At 35.8% G+C, this 19929-nt stretch overlaps 1 protein-coding gene across 3 annotated transcripts in view; it reads right to left on the reverse strand.

The window, feature by feature from the left end:
* LOC150104537 (uncharacterized) overlaps window positions 1-19929 on the reverse strand; it is a 195127-nt gene that overhangs the window by 131243 nt on the left and 43955 nt on the right. For all 3 annotated transcript variants that reach the window (XM_090395743.1, XM_090395742.1, XM_090395744.1), the window contains exon 3: window positions 4138-4461. In XM_090395743.1, coding sequence (XP_090251869.1) covers window positions 4138-4442 — 305 coding nt within the window. In that variant the 5' untranslated portion in view covers window positions 4443-4461. The remainder of the gene's footprint in view (window positions 1-4137; window positions 4462-19929) is intronic.

Here is a 19929-nt window from a genome sequence, read left to right on the forward strand (position 1 = left end):
GGTATCCAATCCTTTACTTTCTTTGCCAATCGATGCATCTTTCTATACAGTTTTTCTAATCTTCTTTTTTATTTTTGTATCCAATCATTCACTGGCTATTTTACAATTTTCTCTGATTTGTGAGTTCCTAAATTTGTATATTGTTACACCTTCAATATTTCTTAATGTTTTCATTTCGATGATTTCATGCATCTAATCCTCCACAAATCCTACCTGCATGCTGTGAAGGTGAATGGATGATGTAGATGAAGCATACTAAAGTGTATATTTCCAGGGCTACTCTAGGTGTGAAGGATACATCAATATACCTAGCCAACACAAGAGTTGGGTAAGCAAGCTCACCAGAGAATGCTAAATCCACCTGCTCAAAGAAACCAGAGTTTGAAAGTTTAACATAAACCGAATTATATACTAGGTACTGCTTGAAATTTTAACTGAAGCAATGAGGCCAGTATACTGTCAGTTAACACGTATATTTCCCAGCTCGTATGCCTAACTGTTTGTTAAGCATGCAGGATTAAAAACCTGTTTCTGGGAGGAACCCTTGCCACCTTTATGTGAGACCTTTCGATGAAAAGACCTTATAACAGTTCTTTGCACTACTTAGTTCAACTGTCATGTAAATCATTTGACAGCACAGAAATACACAATTTTCAAAAATCTCAGCAAACTTAATAAAGGACGAGTTTCGAAATAATTAGGATGAATATTCAATTCACAAAATTCCTTGTTAAGTTAATTTTTTTGCCTTTTCTTGTAACCAGTATAAAACCATGAATAATTATCTTTTTATAAGTGTATATTGCACTTTCCCTGCTTCCCAACTCGTACAAATCATTATAGAAAAAACTGTTTTCAAAATCAGCATAGCTAAATTATGAAAATTCATTTTCAGAACAATATTAACATTCATGAAATAATCTCTATAATTCCCTACACTCTACAGTGCTGAACTAATCTGATTTGGTTTATAAACTTGGGATTATTTTTCTTTAACTACTTCCCATGTTACATGTTTTGAAAACAGGCACATCTTAAAGCTTAGAGATCTGCATTTTTATTGAGCTGGTATAATACATATAAATAAGAGATCACTTAGGAATTTTTTTTTTTTTTCGTATTTATAACATTTTCATGCTGGACATGCCCAGCATGATATTCAAAGTGAAACATGGAAATAAGTATACTGACAGAAGGATTAACCAAGCCAATATTAACATCATGAAATGTAGTGGAGCAGCAAGGTATAATTATAATATATATATATATATATATACACACACACACACACACACACACACACACAGGGTGGCCATAAAATAACTTTCTCTCTTTGGAGACATCTGTAGCTAAAACCAATAATCGGAATGAGACCAAATTTTATATTGAGACTTTTGAAGGCATGGGGAGATGAATTCCGTGAATAAAAGATTTAGTAGCAAAAGTTGCTGATAGGGAAAATTTGGACGCTGGCGGAGCCGAAAGCTGTCAAATATTTGCAGTAAATGCAGGTTTACTGCAAAAAGATTATGCAAATTTTACTGTGCATACATGACAGCAGTGCCACCAGTTCCACTTAAAAAGGGATTGGGAACATTCAGGCAGTTATTCGAATGACTGACGAATTGTGCTCAATATGAGTCCTACCTTGCCTCAGCGTGATTTATTTGTTAAGTTGTTTTATCTTAAACAGTGCAATGCTGTAGCAGCCCTTCAGGAATTTAGAAGGCTTCATAACCTGCGTACAGGTCCTATGTCAGCTGTAGTACTGAGAGAGCTATGATTAAGAAGTTTGAAGAAACTGGATCACTAGGAGTTAGACATGGCAGAGGACGGAAAGCAGTGCAAGAAGAGACAGTAACAGATGTCCATCTCGCAAGTTGTTGTTTTAGTTTAATTATTATTATTATTATCATTGTAACATGCCACATATCCAGCTGGAATGAGAGAGAAGCGGTTGTCGCTTACACCGTCGAAATGTTATTATTCCATTTTATCTGCCTTTAATGTAATTATCTGCTTGTTTTTGGCTCCGCCAGAACCAAAATTTCCCCTATCGGTGACTTTTGGTTCTAAATCTTTTTTTCGCAGAACTCCCCATGCCTTCAAAAGTCTCAATATAAAATTTTGTCTCATTCTGTTTATTGGTTTTAGCTACAGATGCCTCCAAAGAGAGAAAGTTATTTTATGGCCACCCTGTGTGTGTGTGTATATATATTTAAAAACTTTTTAATGACTAGAACTGAAGTTTAAATAAAAAAACTTTAATTACACTACTAGTTTCGTCTAAAACTAGACTTCATCAGGTGTGAGATAAACATATAAATACCAGTAACCAATCTAAAGGAAGTGGCTTTTTAAAACCAAGAGTAACATATCTAACACTAAAGAGAATAAAGGCTAGAGTTTAAATAGAAGAATGAACTCTGACTGTATCATTATGCACATGCATGCATATAAGGTCTCGAGAGTGCCAATATTGAATGGTGGAGCTGACAGAGTCTGGTAGGCTGTAGCTTAGGTTGTTATTAATATGGATGGGATTTATAACTATCTCTTTAGACTCTAAAATTCTTCTCTCCAATTCATCACAGCATCGGTGTATGTTGACAGTTTTATCCCAGATGAAAATAGCCTGGTCAAGTCTTGGTGACAATATACTTTTCAGAAAGATGGTGTATGAAGGATGATATCTATATTGACCTGTGAACATAGGTTTTTTTTTTAATGTATAGAAAGGAAGAGAGCCATCAGTGTCATATTGGATGTGAACATAAACAAAGGATAATATGCCTTCACATTCAAGGTAAGCATGATTTCAGAATGAAATCAGTGGATTTTTTTGTAGAAACACATATCAAATTCTTTTAAATACTGTCAAATTGCAAAATCATCAATATAATAATCACATGGAAGGCTGAGAGTGAATGGATTAGAATAAGTTATGCGAAGATTTTAAGATAATAAATGACTAAAAGTGGGAGACAAGGAGCAGCCGATCTATATCAGTTCCTTTGAATTGTTTATAATTTTATTTTTCCATGTAGTATTAGCCTGACTGTATGACACACTTGAAAAAATTCCAAAATGTTTGCTATAGGTGTGTTGGTAAAGATAGATATATATTGAAACTGACAATAGTTCAAAGGATGACTTAGTTTTTGATTCCTGATTTTAGAGATGATCAAGAGTATTTTTAATGTATGATTGTATAAGAATTGCAAGAGGGAACAACACAAATATTTAGCAATATGACAGGTGGGAGTGTTGATCGAATCCGCTATAGGACAAAGCATGCAATTAGTTCAAATAACATTCAGGAAGAATATCAATTCTCAGAGATAATTCTTGATATGATCTCATTTTCTTTGAAAAACAGAGAGAGGAGGAGCAACTTGCTCTAATAATTTATTACAGTCATCTACTGTTTATCTAACTATCAAAGCAATGACCCTTCAATTATCAGAACACACCATTCTGTTAACTGAAAGGTGTAGAGCCAACCATCAGTAAGATCTTTGCTGCAGATATTCAGAATCATAGGAAATGAGGTTTCCCTTATTGTATTCAGTAATAACTAAGCTTCTGGCACTATCTGTTTTCAATCTAACTGCCATCCCTAGCATATAGGCTGTGGCCTATATGCTAGAAAACTGTTTGCATGTAATTATACCTAGTTACTTTCACTTTGTTCCTTTTAAAACTGATAACACTATTATGAAATGTACAAAATATTTGTATATTATCATAATTATTAATCTGTTAATTATGTGCAATAATTTCAACAGCAGACAAAAACTTTAATGAAATCATCTTTAAAAATGACCTACAATACTGCCACAGGACCTATTCTAAATGGCAGAACAAATTCAATCTGAAAATTAAATTTGGACATTCAGTTCAGTAAACATTCCCTAAAACTAAATTTTGTCAAAATCCATCCATCATTCAAGAGGAGCAATTCAATAGAGACAAACACAGAAATGCAAAGCAAAAAAAAAGAAATTTCTATCATCAATTTTTATGACAAAAAATTAAAATTTAACTGGAATTAAAACATTGTGTGTGCATGTGTGTATAGAAGTGAGAGAGTGAAAGTAGCCTAAAATTGTAAATATGATAACAAACAATACTTACCTCTCCTCACTGAATGCAGGGTATAAATGCTGTTCATTTATGAGGTGTGGCGATGAATCTCCAGCAGCATGTTCATGTATATATCTACTAGTTAACAAAAGACCTTTAGGTTCTTCTAATCCACTATGCAGAATTTTTTCTCTAATAAACTGAGTTAACAGTTCTCTGCTCTCTTCATTTACTTCTTCTTCTGTTTGTATGGTAGGATGTGGAAGCATTCTCATGGAAGAAACCCACTGTCTTGAATTAGCAAGATCTTGATAATTCTGTTCTGCTGAACGTGACTGATTATATGGACGAGTCATATTTATTTTTTTTGCCTAACTAAATAATCAGAACAGAAATTAAATCAATTCATAAATCTCAACTTCTGAATGAAGTTATCAGTGAATAACATTTAAGTTATTCACCATGCCAATAAATTAAGTAATGCATATATAAATAATATAAAATAAAGATTTTGAGTTTATTGCACATAAGCACTGGTTTATTTATGTAGGCTTAGCAAGTGAAACTGAGTGGCCACTCCTCAACTGTTTATTTTATTTTGTACTAGATACTGAACAGCCAGCAGTACTCATGACAAGAAATTATATTCTTATTTTAATCCTTTACTAAATCACAAGCACACAAAGTTTGCATGTGACATATTTTCACAATTAGTCTACTTGTATTTAAAGAATGTTAACTTCACATGAACCGCTCCAGTATCTCATAATGCAAAAACATCATGGAATGGACCCCTACCCAGATCCAAAAGGATATTAAAGATAATCAATGTCATATTTTCTATATACAAACTGAAACACCATTTTACTACTTATATATGGAAAATATAAAACTATATCAATAATCTTCTTCTTCTTCAGCTTCTCCCACTTTAGTGGGGTCACTATTGATAATGAGTCTCCTCCACACCTTCCTGTCATGGGCTGTCACCACATCAGTTCTTCATCCTCAAGATCTCTTCTACCAGCTTCCTCCATCTCTTCTTTGGCCGCCCACGCTTCCGCCTTCCTTGCACATCCATCTGCATTACCCTTCTTCCCACATATTCGTCCTCCCTCCTCATCACATGACCAAACCATCTCAACCTTGCCTCCTGTATTTTCACTCCTAGGTTCGTAACTTTCACTGTTCCCCTGACATAGTCATTTCTCAGACGATCCTTTCTGGTCATGTCACACATCCACCTAAGCATTCTCATCTCTGCTACTTCCATCCTGCTGATGTTATTTTTCCTCAGGGCCACAGTTTCTATAGCATATGTCATAGCTGGCCTCACTACTGTCCTATAGATTTTGCCTTTCAGATTGATCGGCACCCTCTTATCGCATAACACTCCAGCCATCTCCCTCCAGTTTCTCCAACCCGCTTGTATCCTGCATCCCACTTCCTTCTCAGCTTCTCCATCTTCTTCCACTGTTGAACCTAAGTATCTAAAGTCTCTCACCTTCCTGATGACATTTCCTTCCAGCTCCAGATCTGTCTCCTGTCTGCTGCCCACTGTGCAACACATACACTCTGTCTTACTTCTGCTCAGTCTCATACCTCTCTCTTCCAGTACTTTTCTCCATCTTTCCAGTTTAGGTCCCACTTTTTGTCTCGAATGTGCACACAGCAAGATGTCATCTGCATACAACATTGTCCAAGGTGCATCTTCTCTCACCTCCTCTGTTACCACCTCCATCACAATATTAAACAGAAACGGACTTAATGCTGACCCTTGATGCAAGCCAACTGTTACTTGAAAACTTTCTGTCTGTCCCAGACAGGTCCGAACACTTGGCTTCACATTTCTGTACATTTCTCCGGCACCTTCTTCTCCCTCAGACACCTCCAGACTTCTTGCCTTGGCACTCTATCGTATGCTTTCTCCAGATCAATAAATGCCAGATGTAGCTCCCTTTGTTTCTCTCGATACTTTTCAATCATCTGCCGTAACCCAAAGATAGCATCTGTTGTTGATCTACCAGGCATGAAGCCAAATTGTTCCTTTGCAATCTCCACCTCCTTCCTCAATCTACCATCAAGAACCCTTTCTAGGATTTTCATTGTGTGGGACATCAACTTTATTCCTCTGTAATTTTTACAGTCTTGTGCATCCCCTTTACCCTTGTAGATGGGGACAAGAGTACTCTCCCTCCATTCCTCAGGTATATTTTCCTGTTGGCAAACTTTCATGAACAGGTCCCACAGCAGGTCAATTCCCTCTTCCCCCAGTGCCTTCCATGCCTCCACTGGAATTCTGTCGGGGCCCACCGATTTTCCATTCCTCATCCTCTTCATGGCCTCCGTCACTTCCACTCTACTGATGTTCTGCACCATCCCCTCAGAAGGCTGCCCATCTCTTCTGTGAGTCCTTGCATTTTCCTCATTCAAAAGTCCCTCAAAGTATATTTTCCATCTGTTTCTTATGTCCAACATCCCTCCATAATATTCTTCCTTCAGCGTCTTTGATCTGCCTCACATGTAAGATGTCCTTTGCTGCTTTATTTCTACATTTCACTAGTTGGTAAATTTTTCTCTGTCCTTCCTTTGTTTCTAATTGATCATACAGATCTTGATATGCCATGGCCTTCGCCTGTGCCACAACTCTCTTGGCTTCTTGCTTTCTCTCTCTGTCCTCTTCCACTCTTGACTCATCCCACTTCTGCTCTGCCTTCCTCTTAGCTGCCACTGCCACGTGTACATTATTATTCCACCACCAACCCTCCTTCTGCTCTCTAATCTTTCCAGATGTCTCACCAAGCACCTCGATTGCACAGCTCAGGATTACTTTTGAATTATGTTTCCACCAATCTTGTACACTTTCCAATCCATCCAAAATCCTCTCTAACACCCTCTCCCTAAAACGATTCCTCACACTCTCCTCTTTTAAGCGAAACCACTTAATTGTCTTCATCCCATGGCATCCAGAGGTTCTTATCTTCGATCTTATTTTAAAGTCTGTGCACAGCAGTCGGTGTTGCTGTGCTACTTGATCTGTTGGAATTACTTTACTATTTGTCACAACCTTAAGATGTTTTCTTCTAGTCAAAATGTAGTCAATTTGTGAACTGCTGTTACCACTCCTAAATGTTATCAAATGTTCTTCCCTCTTGTAGAAAAACGAGTTCACAATTGCCAGATCAAACGCTACAGCATAGTCCACAACCCTCTCTCCTTCCTGGTTCATCATTCCCACTCCGTGGCCACCATGCACCCTTTCACAGTCTCTATTCTGTCTTCCTATGTGTCCGTTCATGTCTCCTCCGACAATCACCATCTCATTTTCTTCCAATTTCTTCATCTAACACGTTCCAGAACTCATCTTTACTCATCAAAACTATATCAATAATGCTTTTCTTATTTTTTGTGCCTTCTCTACATATAAATATATGTGCATCTTTATGTTGAAATGTGATGTTGGTAACGACTAGTGCATGTCCTGATAAAAAAATCCATATTGAAGTTCTGTCAGAAAGCTCCAGTTTTTTCCACAAATTTTCCCAAAAAATGGAAGTGCAATGTGTGATGCAAGCAAGAGATCAGAAGTAAGGGATGAAGTGAAAGATTAGAAGTCATACTGAAGAGACAAAAGTGCTCGGCAGTGAAAACAATAGTAGTGTGAGAGATGAAGAGAGAACTGGAATGCAAGAGGAACAGGGAAATGGGGGGAAGTGTGGGTGGACAGGGAGAATTGGCATAGGGAGAGAAGATGCTGAAAGTAGCAATGAATGTGTATATGAAGATGGAGTATATTGCAATGTGGGTGTGGAAGTTGAGACTGAGCAGATATATGTGGTAAACAGTGATAAAGGTGATTAGGTAAGGTCAGGTATGGTGAGAAAATCACAACCAACAACTGGCTTGGATAGGATTGGTTATAGATCTAAAAATGAACTGCTGTGTTTGTTTACAAATGCCAGACCATCACAAATAAGGGAGATGAAATGGTTTCACTAATTGAGTTTATTCACCCCAAAATCATTGGAATAAGTGATTCCAATGATTTTGGGAATGATATCCTGGGAATAGAAATGGAAGGATATATTATTTTTTGCAAGGATAGAAAGGACAAGATGGGAGGGGTAGTGCTACTGTTGATAGCAGAGGAATTATGTCCACATAAGGTAGACAGGAAAGAGGGAAATGGCAATGGCTATGAGGCAGTGTGGGGTAAAATGAAGGTTGACGGGAAGACAAATTTAGTTGCATGTTTCTATAGGCCAGGGAATGCGGAGAATAGTGATGAAATGTATACACAACTTGGATTAGTGAACAAAAAAAGGGTAATTATTATGGGGGGTGGGGGTTAATTATGGTGATACAGATTTGAATGAATTTGATTCTTTAGAGAAACTTGTGACATTAAGATTATAATATATAGACACGTTTACATAAGAATATTATATTTTAATTTGCCAAATATTTCAGTCTGAAAATAACAGACTATCTTCAGTGGCTACATAAGAAGAGTTTTTTTAACAAGGTGGAATACCAACAATTGATCATTCAAAAGTAGAACGAGCCGCGTGATGTAATATCGCTGAGTATTAAAGAGAGGAAAATATTTTTTATCAGAGTAATGATTAATTAAAGATATTAATTCACATATTCATATAATAATCTTAGTTTATAAATAACATTAGACTAATGTAAGAATTAAAGTCTTAATTTTAAAAAAAAAAAAAAAAATATATATATATATATATATATATATATACACACAGTAGTATCTCGCTAATCCGAACTAATAAAAACCGTGATCGTTCGGATTAGTGAAAGGTTCAGATTAGCGAATATCACCAGAGACAACAACTAGCGTTTAAGACAAAAATAACCAGATTCTAATGCACTAAATTCCAGTGGAATTTACATACCACTGGAATGAATTTGAACACTTTTGCTGTCCTTGATTCTAAATGCAATGACAGCAGTACACGTTACAGTTTTTATGTTCTCTATTAATGATTCAAATTCATTGCAGTGGAATGCAAAATAAGCAAATTTTTATCTGTCTGCTAAACGTCTGTTTTAGGTTACCATATCTTCACTGGCTAGTTACTTTGTTGTATGCTTAAGTACTTTCTAAAGATGAAATGTTGACTGCATATCTTATCCACTTACTGGTCGTAGTCCATAAAAATGAAACAGTCATTTGTAATGACATATCCAAACATAAACATTCACAATTTTATAATAAAATTAGTTTAATCCTTTATCCAAGTGTGAGCAAACAAAGTTTGCACCTGAAAGTATCTTCAGGACTGGGGTAAGGTGGTACAACACCAGGGAAACTTGTTGCAAAGGTGGAGCAAGCTACCAAAACTCCTATCTCAGTATCTCCTATAATGCAAAACACATCTCCTTGCAGATATGTCTAATGTTATGCATTAAGGGAAGGGCCACTACCCAGACTAGTTTCGACCTTTATTGAGGTCTCTTCAGTGGGAGCCAGCCCCAAGTGGAGCTACCAGGCAGAAGCATTAGCAGGCCATCTCTACCTATAGGAGTTGCCAAATGGTGTGCCACCCTTTTTTAAGAAATTACTCTGGATTTAGAGAAAGATGTTGAAAGTTTATTTTTCACTTGGTTAGAGTATAATAAAATTAGTTTAATCCTTTATCCAAGTGTGAGCAAACAAAGTTTGCGCCAGAAAGTATCTTCAGGACTGGGGTAAGGTGGTACAACCCCAGGGCAACTCGTTGCAAAGGTGGAGCAAGCTACCGGAAATTTTCAACATCTTTCTCTAAATCCAGAATAATTTATTAAAAAAGGGTGGCACACCATTTGGCAACTCCTATAGGTAGAGATGACCTGCTAATGCTTCTGGCTGGTAGCTCCACTTGGGCCTGGCTCCCACTGAAGAGACCTCAATAAAGGTCGAAATTAGTCTGGGTAGTGGTCCTTCCCTTAATGCATAACATTAGACATATCCGCAAGGAGATGTGTTTTGCATTATAGGAGATACTGAGATAGGTGTGTTGGTAGCTTGCTCCACCTTTGCAACGAGTTGCCCTTGTGTTGTACCACCTTACCCCAGTCCTGAAGATACTTTCAGGCGCAAACTTTGTTTGCTCACACTTGGATAAAGGATTAAACTAATTTTATTATACTCTAACCAAGTGAAAAATAAACTTTCAACATTCACAATTTTAATTGTCAGTTTTCTCTAAGAGTCATAACACAAACAAATCAGATTCACTTTCTTTTTCATCCTTTCATCTCCTTTAAGGTTCAGAACTTCATTTTTACTACATGAAAGACTATGAAAAAAAAAAAAAAAAAAAATGGTCATTAAAAACTTAATCTGATATATTTTCTTCCACAACAGTTGTTCTAGCATTTATTGTATCATAACAATTGATAACTTTTCAGCATTTTTCTTTCTACAGATAACCCCCAATCTACACGAATTCACTTAAACAGTTTTTTTTCTTGTTTTTTCACCACTATATACATGTGATTGTATATATAGATATGTAAGCATTAGTTGGAGACACTTCCGATACTATGTTTCCACACGTACATAATTTATTGCAGGTTAATTTGCATCCTTATTAAACATGTCAATAACATTGGTGAAGGGAAGTCACAACAAGGAGGATACACCGGTGCATAAAAAGAAGTGTGCTGTTATCAATTTGGATACAAAGTTTAAATATCATACAAAAATCCTAAGATCATTATAATGTTCTAACATTGTTGATGTTGCACATGAATTTAAATTATGTTATTATTTTTAAACAATAAAATTAAAGAAGCAAGTGAAAATGTTATTCCCTTCTCAGGAGTAACCCCCATTCTCGGAGTGGAATCATCTAAGAGTTGGAAAATTGTTAACTGTGTGGATCAAAGATTTAAATCAAAAATCAATACCATCAACATGCAATAACAACAAATAAGATTCTCATAGTCTGTAAAAATTAGGAAAAAAAACAATCAAAAGAAGTAAAAAAAAAAAGTATCCCCTGTTTAATACAGAAATTTGTACTACAGATTTCTTAATTTGTACTACAGATATTGGTATCTGTGTAAATTGCTCCCACAAAATCCCCCTCATTTCTCTCATAGCAGTGTTTTCACTACACATGAACCATTAGTCATCATACTTTCAGTTTTTACTTGTCATGAAATGAGAAAATTAAGTCACTATTAAGTGTTATAGTTACAACACCTTACTTAAAAACAAGCAAGTTTTCCTTACCTTGAATACATTTGGATAAAATTACAAATATCATTTCCAATAAATAAATTTTTAATATATCTGTGTGTTCATTTAGTTAAATATTAATCTTACACATATGTATATACAGTACATACAACATACGTAACGAACAATATTATTTTTTCAAGAATTTTTAACTTTTCTCACACTATAATAACCGAAACAATTTAAACTGGCATAGTCTAATTAGTGCTGGATACATTTATGCATTTTATTCTTCCAACACCTTTATCCCTCAACTGGGTACACCTTCTTAATATAGTATTGTCCTGAGCTTATTTTCAGAGATCACGGCATAAATTTAGCTTATTGTAATTAAATGCTTGAAATTTCACAAAACAAAAATGGTTTTTAATACTATTATTTAAAAAAATACAATTATCTAGCAAAGATAAGTTGAATACTAGATCATGTGACTAAGTGCATTGTGAGAAGTTAGTCTGTTTTTTGGTAATTAACTCTTTTTTTTTTTGTGGATAACAGATTTAAGTTTTATTTCTGGAGCCTTCGCCATGGGTACCTTTCTGGAAATACAACAGCTTATCAGGTATATAACTATAATCAGTCACAGCGTTACCAGTGTTGAGATAAAACAAGTTGTTAGTGCCTGGAGTGTTATGAGACACGACAGTATGTGAGAATTTAATACTCTTCTTTGCTTATTAACTATATACAGAGCTAGAAAAATGCACTTGTCTGCTCATCCATGACATGAAAATTTTCAGTTGACAAGTAAAAAATAAAAATTTTAAAAAAATCAGAAGAGAAGTTTTGTACCACTAATTTCTTGGTTTAATTGTCAATTTTATTTATGTAATGCCAATTATGTTTCATGTTTTGTCTTATAACAGTATTAATGCAGTACAAATCATTCCCCTGGAAATTCAAAAATTTTCATGCAATACATGATGGTCATTACAAATACCCATTTCGTCAATTATCACTGATCTCATTGTAATGGAATACAACCAGTGAGAGCATACATAAAATATGCATCCATTATTTTATCTTAAAAGAGTGGTCAGTTGTACCATGAAACAGCAACCAAAAATAGATATGCAACAGACAGCAGTAATTGGTCATTGCTTACTCAGTGATGAAACATGCAGAATTTGACCATTAATAAGTGAATATTAAAACTTAGAAAACTGAGAAAGAAGTATTTATTTTCCAAAAAATTTCATTATATTGATTAACCTAAATGCTTTTTAAGTGTTTTCTGAACTGCTGCCATATCATATAACATCGCAGGCCCTGTTCATCCAACAATGTTTTGGAACCAAAAATTCAGAAATGAAGTCATTTTTGCAGAGACCTAAGAATTTTTATGGATGTTTATAATAACTTCTTCTCTGCCATTATAATGGCAGAGAAGAAATTGTTGGCATTTTTTCCATAAAAGTGATTCAAGACATAAGTTAGTAGTGAAAAATGGTATTATTAATAAAAATAATAATAATGGTGTCGTATATTTACAAAAGGCATAAATTTTTTTCCTTCATAGACTAATAAATAACAAAAGTTTATAAATTGACAACCTCCCAGAATAAATGGTGTTTCTGTTTCCTGGATGATACTCCTTCATATACAACTGACTATGATATATTAACTATTGCGATAGAGTGCGCACACACTAAAATCTGACAAGTGAAATATTTACCTGAACTGGCAAACCAATCAGCAAGTTGGCATAAAATATACACATACATGAATACAAGTTAGGGTACACAATTCTCTTCTAGAGGTGTTTACTGATGAATATTTTGACAAATCTGATTCAAAAATATGAAACAACTCTGAAGAGCTAATTTCTGCCACAGTCTTATGGCAGAAATTAGTGTGACTGATGAATATTTATGAAACATTTTATGCATATGTTTGTTTTGATAAACAAAATTACAGAACAATCATGATTTTTTTACAATTGTAAAGAGATAGATTAATCTGAGAAAAAATATTTTGGACAAAAAAAAAAAAAAAAAAAAATCAGAGAAACAGGTGAGCTTTGTACCTGTAACCATCTGTTTCCTGGATGATACTCCTTCATATACAACTCTCTGATATCACACAGCCATTCCCCAATCAAATTCATCAACCAGACATCTAAACAGATATTAAAGGGATAAAAATCCTATGTTGTTATATAGCCAGTAAGTGAAACTCAAGATCGAGAACTACGATCTAAGCTTTGATATCTTCTAGGTCTACCTACTCACTGATGAGACCTCAAAAAAAGTTGAAACCGGTCTGGGTAGTGACCTCTCCTCATAATGTAATGACAGTATTACATCTCCTAGGAGCTGTGTTTTACATTATGAGAGAATATCAAGAATAGTGAGGGAGCTTGCTCCACCTTTGCTTCGAATTGCCTTCGCCGATAGTTTTTCGGCATTGAAACTCATAGATCGTAGTTCTCGATCTTGAGTTTCACTTACTGGCTATATAACAACATAGGATTTTTATCCCTTTAATCTATTAAGTTGGCAGAAAACTAGCCGTTTGGCTTTTCATTTTAATCAGACATCTAAACCTCTATGCTGTAACTTAAATATCAGCTTATCATGGCACCATGTCAAATCCAAAAAAATTACAGTATATGACTTTCCCCTCAACTGCTCTTTTTACTTTATTATAAAATGCAATCAGATTATTAAAAGACAAGCATCCCTTAACAAATCAATGCTGATCCATTAAGGCTTAAGTACTGAGAGGACATGATGTTGGAGGTGAACAGCACTGGAAAAGAATTAAAAACTATTTTAATTCTAATATTTCATCTCAGTCACAAAGACATCTTCAAAGAGTGCAAACTCACTTGTTAGCTACACTCACAAAGGCAATACAATACTAAATGAAATACATAGATATAACACTAGTCCTATCTAGGTAAGGTACCCTCTATGGGCATCTGAAGGAGGCTCTCATTATAAATTAGAATCTCTGAGGATTAATGTTTCCTATATTTTAGAAAGTTTCTTGCATCTGTATTATTTAAATTTGGTTGATTTCTAAGAGTGGCTGCAGATTCTAAAAACAGTCTTTCTTTCCTAAATTTGCTGTGATGGAGCATGGTGGATTTTTCCTTCAGTTCATCCTATGAGTATCCAATGCATGGTCTGAAAAACCATACTGACCATAATCCTGATTACAGACTTTGAGCAGATCAGCGATTATCTGTTCATTTGTACAGATAGTCGCTGATCTGCTCAAAGTATGTCATTTCTCTATTTGGCCTCATGGCCCAGATATGCCATTACCTCAATAGTCTACACCCAAGAATCCAATTTACAATGGAAAAGGAAACCAACAATAGTATATGCTTCCTAGACATTTTAGTTACATGCCTTCCAAATGATAAACCTCTCATTCACAGTACACAGAAAACCCACTCACACAGGTATGGCATCACTAAAACTAACCAATAGAACCTACAATCTCTGTCGAACCTCTCTCTCAACAGAACTCACACATATACATACCTTCCTATCTAATGAGTACAATTCCTACAGAATTAAAAAAAATTATCAATCCTTCCTCAATCCATGATGATCTCTTCAGAAGGATTTTAGAAACACCATCCATTATATTCAAGATACATCCAAAAAAATAGCCAGGTTCTTAAAGAAATAAACCTCACCTGAAACCAGCTACCCTTATACATTCAAGTAAAGATCGCTCCCTCAGCTCTTAGTTCCTGCAAATTAACATACTCTGGACAGACATATAGATCAGCAACTATCTGCATAGAAAGAACACAAAAATTATGTCTGCAATCATGACTATGGTCAGTGTGGTCTTGTATACCATGCATTGGATACTACTCATTGGATCAACTGAAAAAACACATGCTCCATCACAGCAAATTTTGAAAAGAAAGACTATTTTTAGAATCTACAGCTGCCCTCAGAATTCAACCATATATAAATAAATATGGATGCAAGAAACTTCCTAAAATACTGTAAACATAAATCCTCAGAGATCCTAATTTATAATTGAGGCCTCCTACAGATGCCCATAGATAACAGCCCACCTAGATAGGACTATACAGTTATATCCACGTGTTTCATTTAGTATTATGTTGTCCCTCCACCCACCCTCTCTCTCTCTCTCTGTGTGTGTGTGTGTTCCAAGTGTTAGTTTATTCTTTCTGAAGATGTCTCTGTGACTTAGAGAAAACAGCTTTTAATCCTGTCCTAGTTCATTCATATTCCATTAAACCTGAAACATGAAATTCATGAAATTCATGCTGGCTCTCACAGATAACATTTCCCTCATCTGTCCAATGCTGTATATGATCTCACACTAATTTCTCCAAAATCTTAACTATTGAAAAAAAAATACAAACTGGTCTATAGTTTGATACTTTCATTCTACTACCACCCGTATGTAATGCATTATCTCACACCTTGTCTATAGTTTGATACCTCCATTCTACTATCACCTTTATGTAATGCATTACCTCACCCTTCCACACCTTGGGCACCTTTCCAATAGCCAGATTCTGAAAAGTTCCCTCAAAACGTGGCGAAATCCCATCCAGTCCCATTGCGTTACCATCCAGAGTATACACAGTATTTGAAACACGCTCTCCTCTTGCACTTCTAAACCTCGAACCCTGCCCATCCCTCTAGTATTAAAGCCTACTTCTTCAGAATGAAATATTCCAATAAAATGTTCATTAAACAACTCCACTATGCAGATCAGCCACTCTACTCTTATCTTTGTCTAACAATGTTATTCTTCTACAATCCTCCTCCTCCTACTGCCATATAATAAAAGAATTCCTTTGGAGTTTCCTTCGATCCAGGGCCAATCTCTTCTCACATTTATGTTTTGTCTTCCTTACCAAAGTAGTCACTCTCCTGTCTCAAGCCTTACATTCTTCATCCATTTGCTCTCTTCTCCTTGTATCTCTTCGATAACCATTTTTTCACTAGCAGTTCCCATTATGGTTTGTTGTCCACTTTACACCAAACCATATGCTCTTTTTTCACTCAAGGTATACAACATGCCACTGCAACTAATAAATATTTCTTCACTGGGTTCCATGCACTGATGACATCTCACCCTTTCCAATCCACCACCCATGTAAATGCCTGAAGCTGATTTCTACAATTACTATATTTGCCTGTCTTAAGATTCCACAGGAATTCCTTTCTCTTAGATACTTCTGCATGTCTATTTGTCCTCCAAAGTCAAAACCACATGGCCATTCTCTCCAGCGAGGGGCAGCGATGCCATCTCAGTTACGATCAGAATATATACGATGATGATAATATGTTACAATAATATATAATTGTATGAAGATAATATATCATTATATAATGATATATTATATAATGATGTGAAGAGAGTATATAATTCAATATTTAAAATATGGATATTACAATGTAAATAGTATGCAAGAAGGTTTTAAAAAGAATTAAAGTTGAGCAGCTTTTACATGTGATCAGTAGACTTGACTATACAAACACTATACTCCTACTGCCATATAATAAAAGAATTCCTTTGGAGTTTCCTTCGATCTCAGGGCCAATCTCTTCTCATATTTATGTTTTGTCTTCCTTACCAAAGTAGTCACTCTCCTGTCTCAAGCCTTACATTCTTCATCCATTTGCTCTCCTCCCTTCTCCTTGTATCTCTTCGATAACCATTTTTTCATTAGCAGTTCCCATTATGGTTTGTTGTCCACTTTACACCAAACCGTATGCTCTTTTTTCACTCAAGGTATACAACATGCCACTGCGACTAATAAATATTTCTTCACTGGGTTCCATGCAATATAAGAAAATTTGAAGTAACTTGAAAACAAGAACCAAACCATGGAGTCTCAGTGGCAAACTCTGAAGAAGACATGAATGATTCACAGCTAGGGAGGTATGTGGTGACGTGTCTCTAAGAACTGCTTCTTTAACTTCTTGGACACAAAATGTTAAAGAAAAATATAAGAAAGCTAAGCTCTGTGTAAAAAGTAAAATATAAGAGAAGTTAAGCTATGTGTAAAAGTAGCTAAACAAAATCAAGGAAAGACCAATAAGAATATAGAAACTAAATATTAGGGGGGGGCTGCTCAAGGGTCAAAGCTGTATAACTGAGAGGAGACCTCCACATAGCCTTTAAAGAAATGCGGAGTATCGACCAGGGCTTCTGACCTAATGTCCAATCCTCACCTTCTCGTGGTGCACCCTGTTGGGGGGTATCTACATGGATACTGAACGAATGAGGATGGGCTGGCAATTTGAGATTCAGCCGATCAAATTGTATTCTTATTGGCTTAAACCAAAATACAAAATGATGGTACAACATGACAAAATTTCATGCTGGCTGGGGCATAGCCGGGTTAAACAAGGCCCCTGTTGTTTTAGCCAGGAACCAGGGCAAACAGCGAAAAGTCAGTGACTGGAACAAATCTAAAAACACATCCCAACTCAACATCACCAGAGTTAAAGATCAGTGCTATCAACATAAGAAGCCTGAATGGCAAAGAAATGGAGCTAGCTGAAAGCACCAGATCGACATAATAGGGGTGACTGAAACAAAAAAGAGAAAAACTGGTGAGATCTTTCTGAGCAATAAATACAAAATGTTATATTCAGGCAATGACATCAAGGAAAAGAAGGAGTAGCCACCATATTCAACACAAAATACGAGGCTAATCTTGAATGGCAGTCAGTCTCAAGTAGAGTAATATGGGCAAATATGAGAATGGGGAACTGGACAATGAGACTTATTTGTGCCTATGGTCCATAGACGGTTCTACTAAGTAGAATTGAAGGAATTTTTTGAGTCTTTAGAAAAAGCAACTGAAACAATGAAAAATGAAAAGTTGGTCCTTGTTGGGAATCTAAATAGCAGAGTAGGAAATGATTGTAAGACATACAAAAATATTTTGGGAAAATTTGGCAAAAGACCAAAGCTAATAATAATTTCAAATACCTGTTGGATTTCTGCTCAGGACATGGACTGGTTATTACTAACACCATAATAAATTAAGTGTAATCCTTTATCCAAGTGTGAGCAAACAAAGTTTGCGCCTGAAAGTTTCTTCAGGACTGGGATAAGGTGGTACAACACCAGGACACTCCTTGCAAAGGTGGAGCAAGCTACCAACACTCCTAACTCAGTATCTCCCATAATGCAAAACACACTTTGCAAGGAGTGCCCTGCTTTGCTCCACCTTTGCAAGGAGTGCCCTGGTGTTGTACCACCTTACCCCAGTCCTGAAGATACTTTCAGGTGCAAACTTCGTTTGCTCATACTTGGATAAAGGAGTAAACTAAATTTATTATACTCTAACCAAGTGAAAAATAAACTTTCAGCATCTTTCTCTAAATCCAGAGTAATTTATTAAAAAAGGGTGGCACACCATTTGGCAACTCCTATAGGTAGAGATGACCTGTTAATGCTTCTGCCTGGTATCTCCACTTGGGCCTGGCTCCCACTGAAGAGACCTCAATAAAGTTCGAAACTAGTCTGGGTTGTGGCCCTTCCCTTAATGCATAACATTAGACATATCCGCAAGGAGATGCGTTTTGCATTATGGGAGATACTGAGTTAGGAATGTTGGTAGCTTGCTCCACCTTTGCAAGGAGTGCCCTGGTGTTGTACCACCTTACCCCAGTCATGAAGATATTTTCAGGCGCAAACTGTGTTTGCTCACACTTGGATAAAGGATTAAACTAAATTTATTATACTCTAACCAAGTGAAAAATAAACTTTAAACTTTCTACTAACACCATGCTCCAACATAAAAATTTGCACAAATTCATATGGAGAGAAGAGGAAAAGAATAAGAAAAGTTTCATTGACTATGTTAGTGTTGATAGTGATGTTTTCTTCCTGGTGAAGGACAACAGAGTGTACAGAGAATTTGAAATTGGAAGTGATCGCCATTTAGTCTTAAGCAGAATAAAATTGAATTTCATATTGAAAAGAAGAACATGTAAGAAAGCTTTAAAGAGAATAAAAATTCAGCGGCTCTCAGATGTGAACTGTAGACTAAAATACACAAAGATTATTGAAAAAAAAAAATGAAACAGTTTGAGAACAGGAATCAAACCTGGAAGATTCAGTGGCAAGCCTTGAAGAAAACCCTGATTGATTCAGCCAGAGAGGCATGTGGTGAGGTTGTCTGCAAGGATAGAAAAATCAGAACTCCATGGTGGACACAGGAAGTTAAAGAGACAGTGAAGAAAAAGAAGAAAGCATATCAAAAGTTCCTGGCAAATAAGTCAGCTTGTGCTCTTAGAGAATACAGAGACAAATGTAAGAAACCTAAACACTTTGTAAAACGAGCTAAACAAAAGTCATGGGAGGACTTTGGCAAGAACATAGAAAATAAATATCATCATCATCAAATTCCTGTCATTTACCCTCAAGGGGTGTACAGGATACGATAGTATTACATGAAAAAAAAATTACATAATTACTAACTTCCTATCAACAATTTTCCTCAAAATCAGTCTGTTACTTGTCAAGACTCCAACATTATCAGATCTTATATTTCTATCGTCTAAGGCACTTTGTACTATATCAATCCACCTATATCTTGGTCTTCCTGTGGGTCGTTTTGCTGCCAA

This window comes from Typopeltis vanoorti, chromosome 7 (assembly GCF_054136105.1).
Source record: "Typopeltis vanoorti isolate ZY-2024b chromosome 7, IOZ_Tvanoo_1.0, whole genome shotgun sequence".
In the NCBI taxonomy this organism is placed as follows: Eukaryota; Metazoa; Arthropoda; class Arachnida; order Uropygi; family Thelyphonidae; genus Typopeltis; species Typopeltis vanoorti.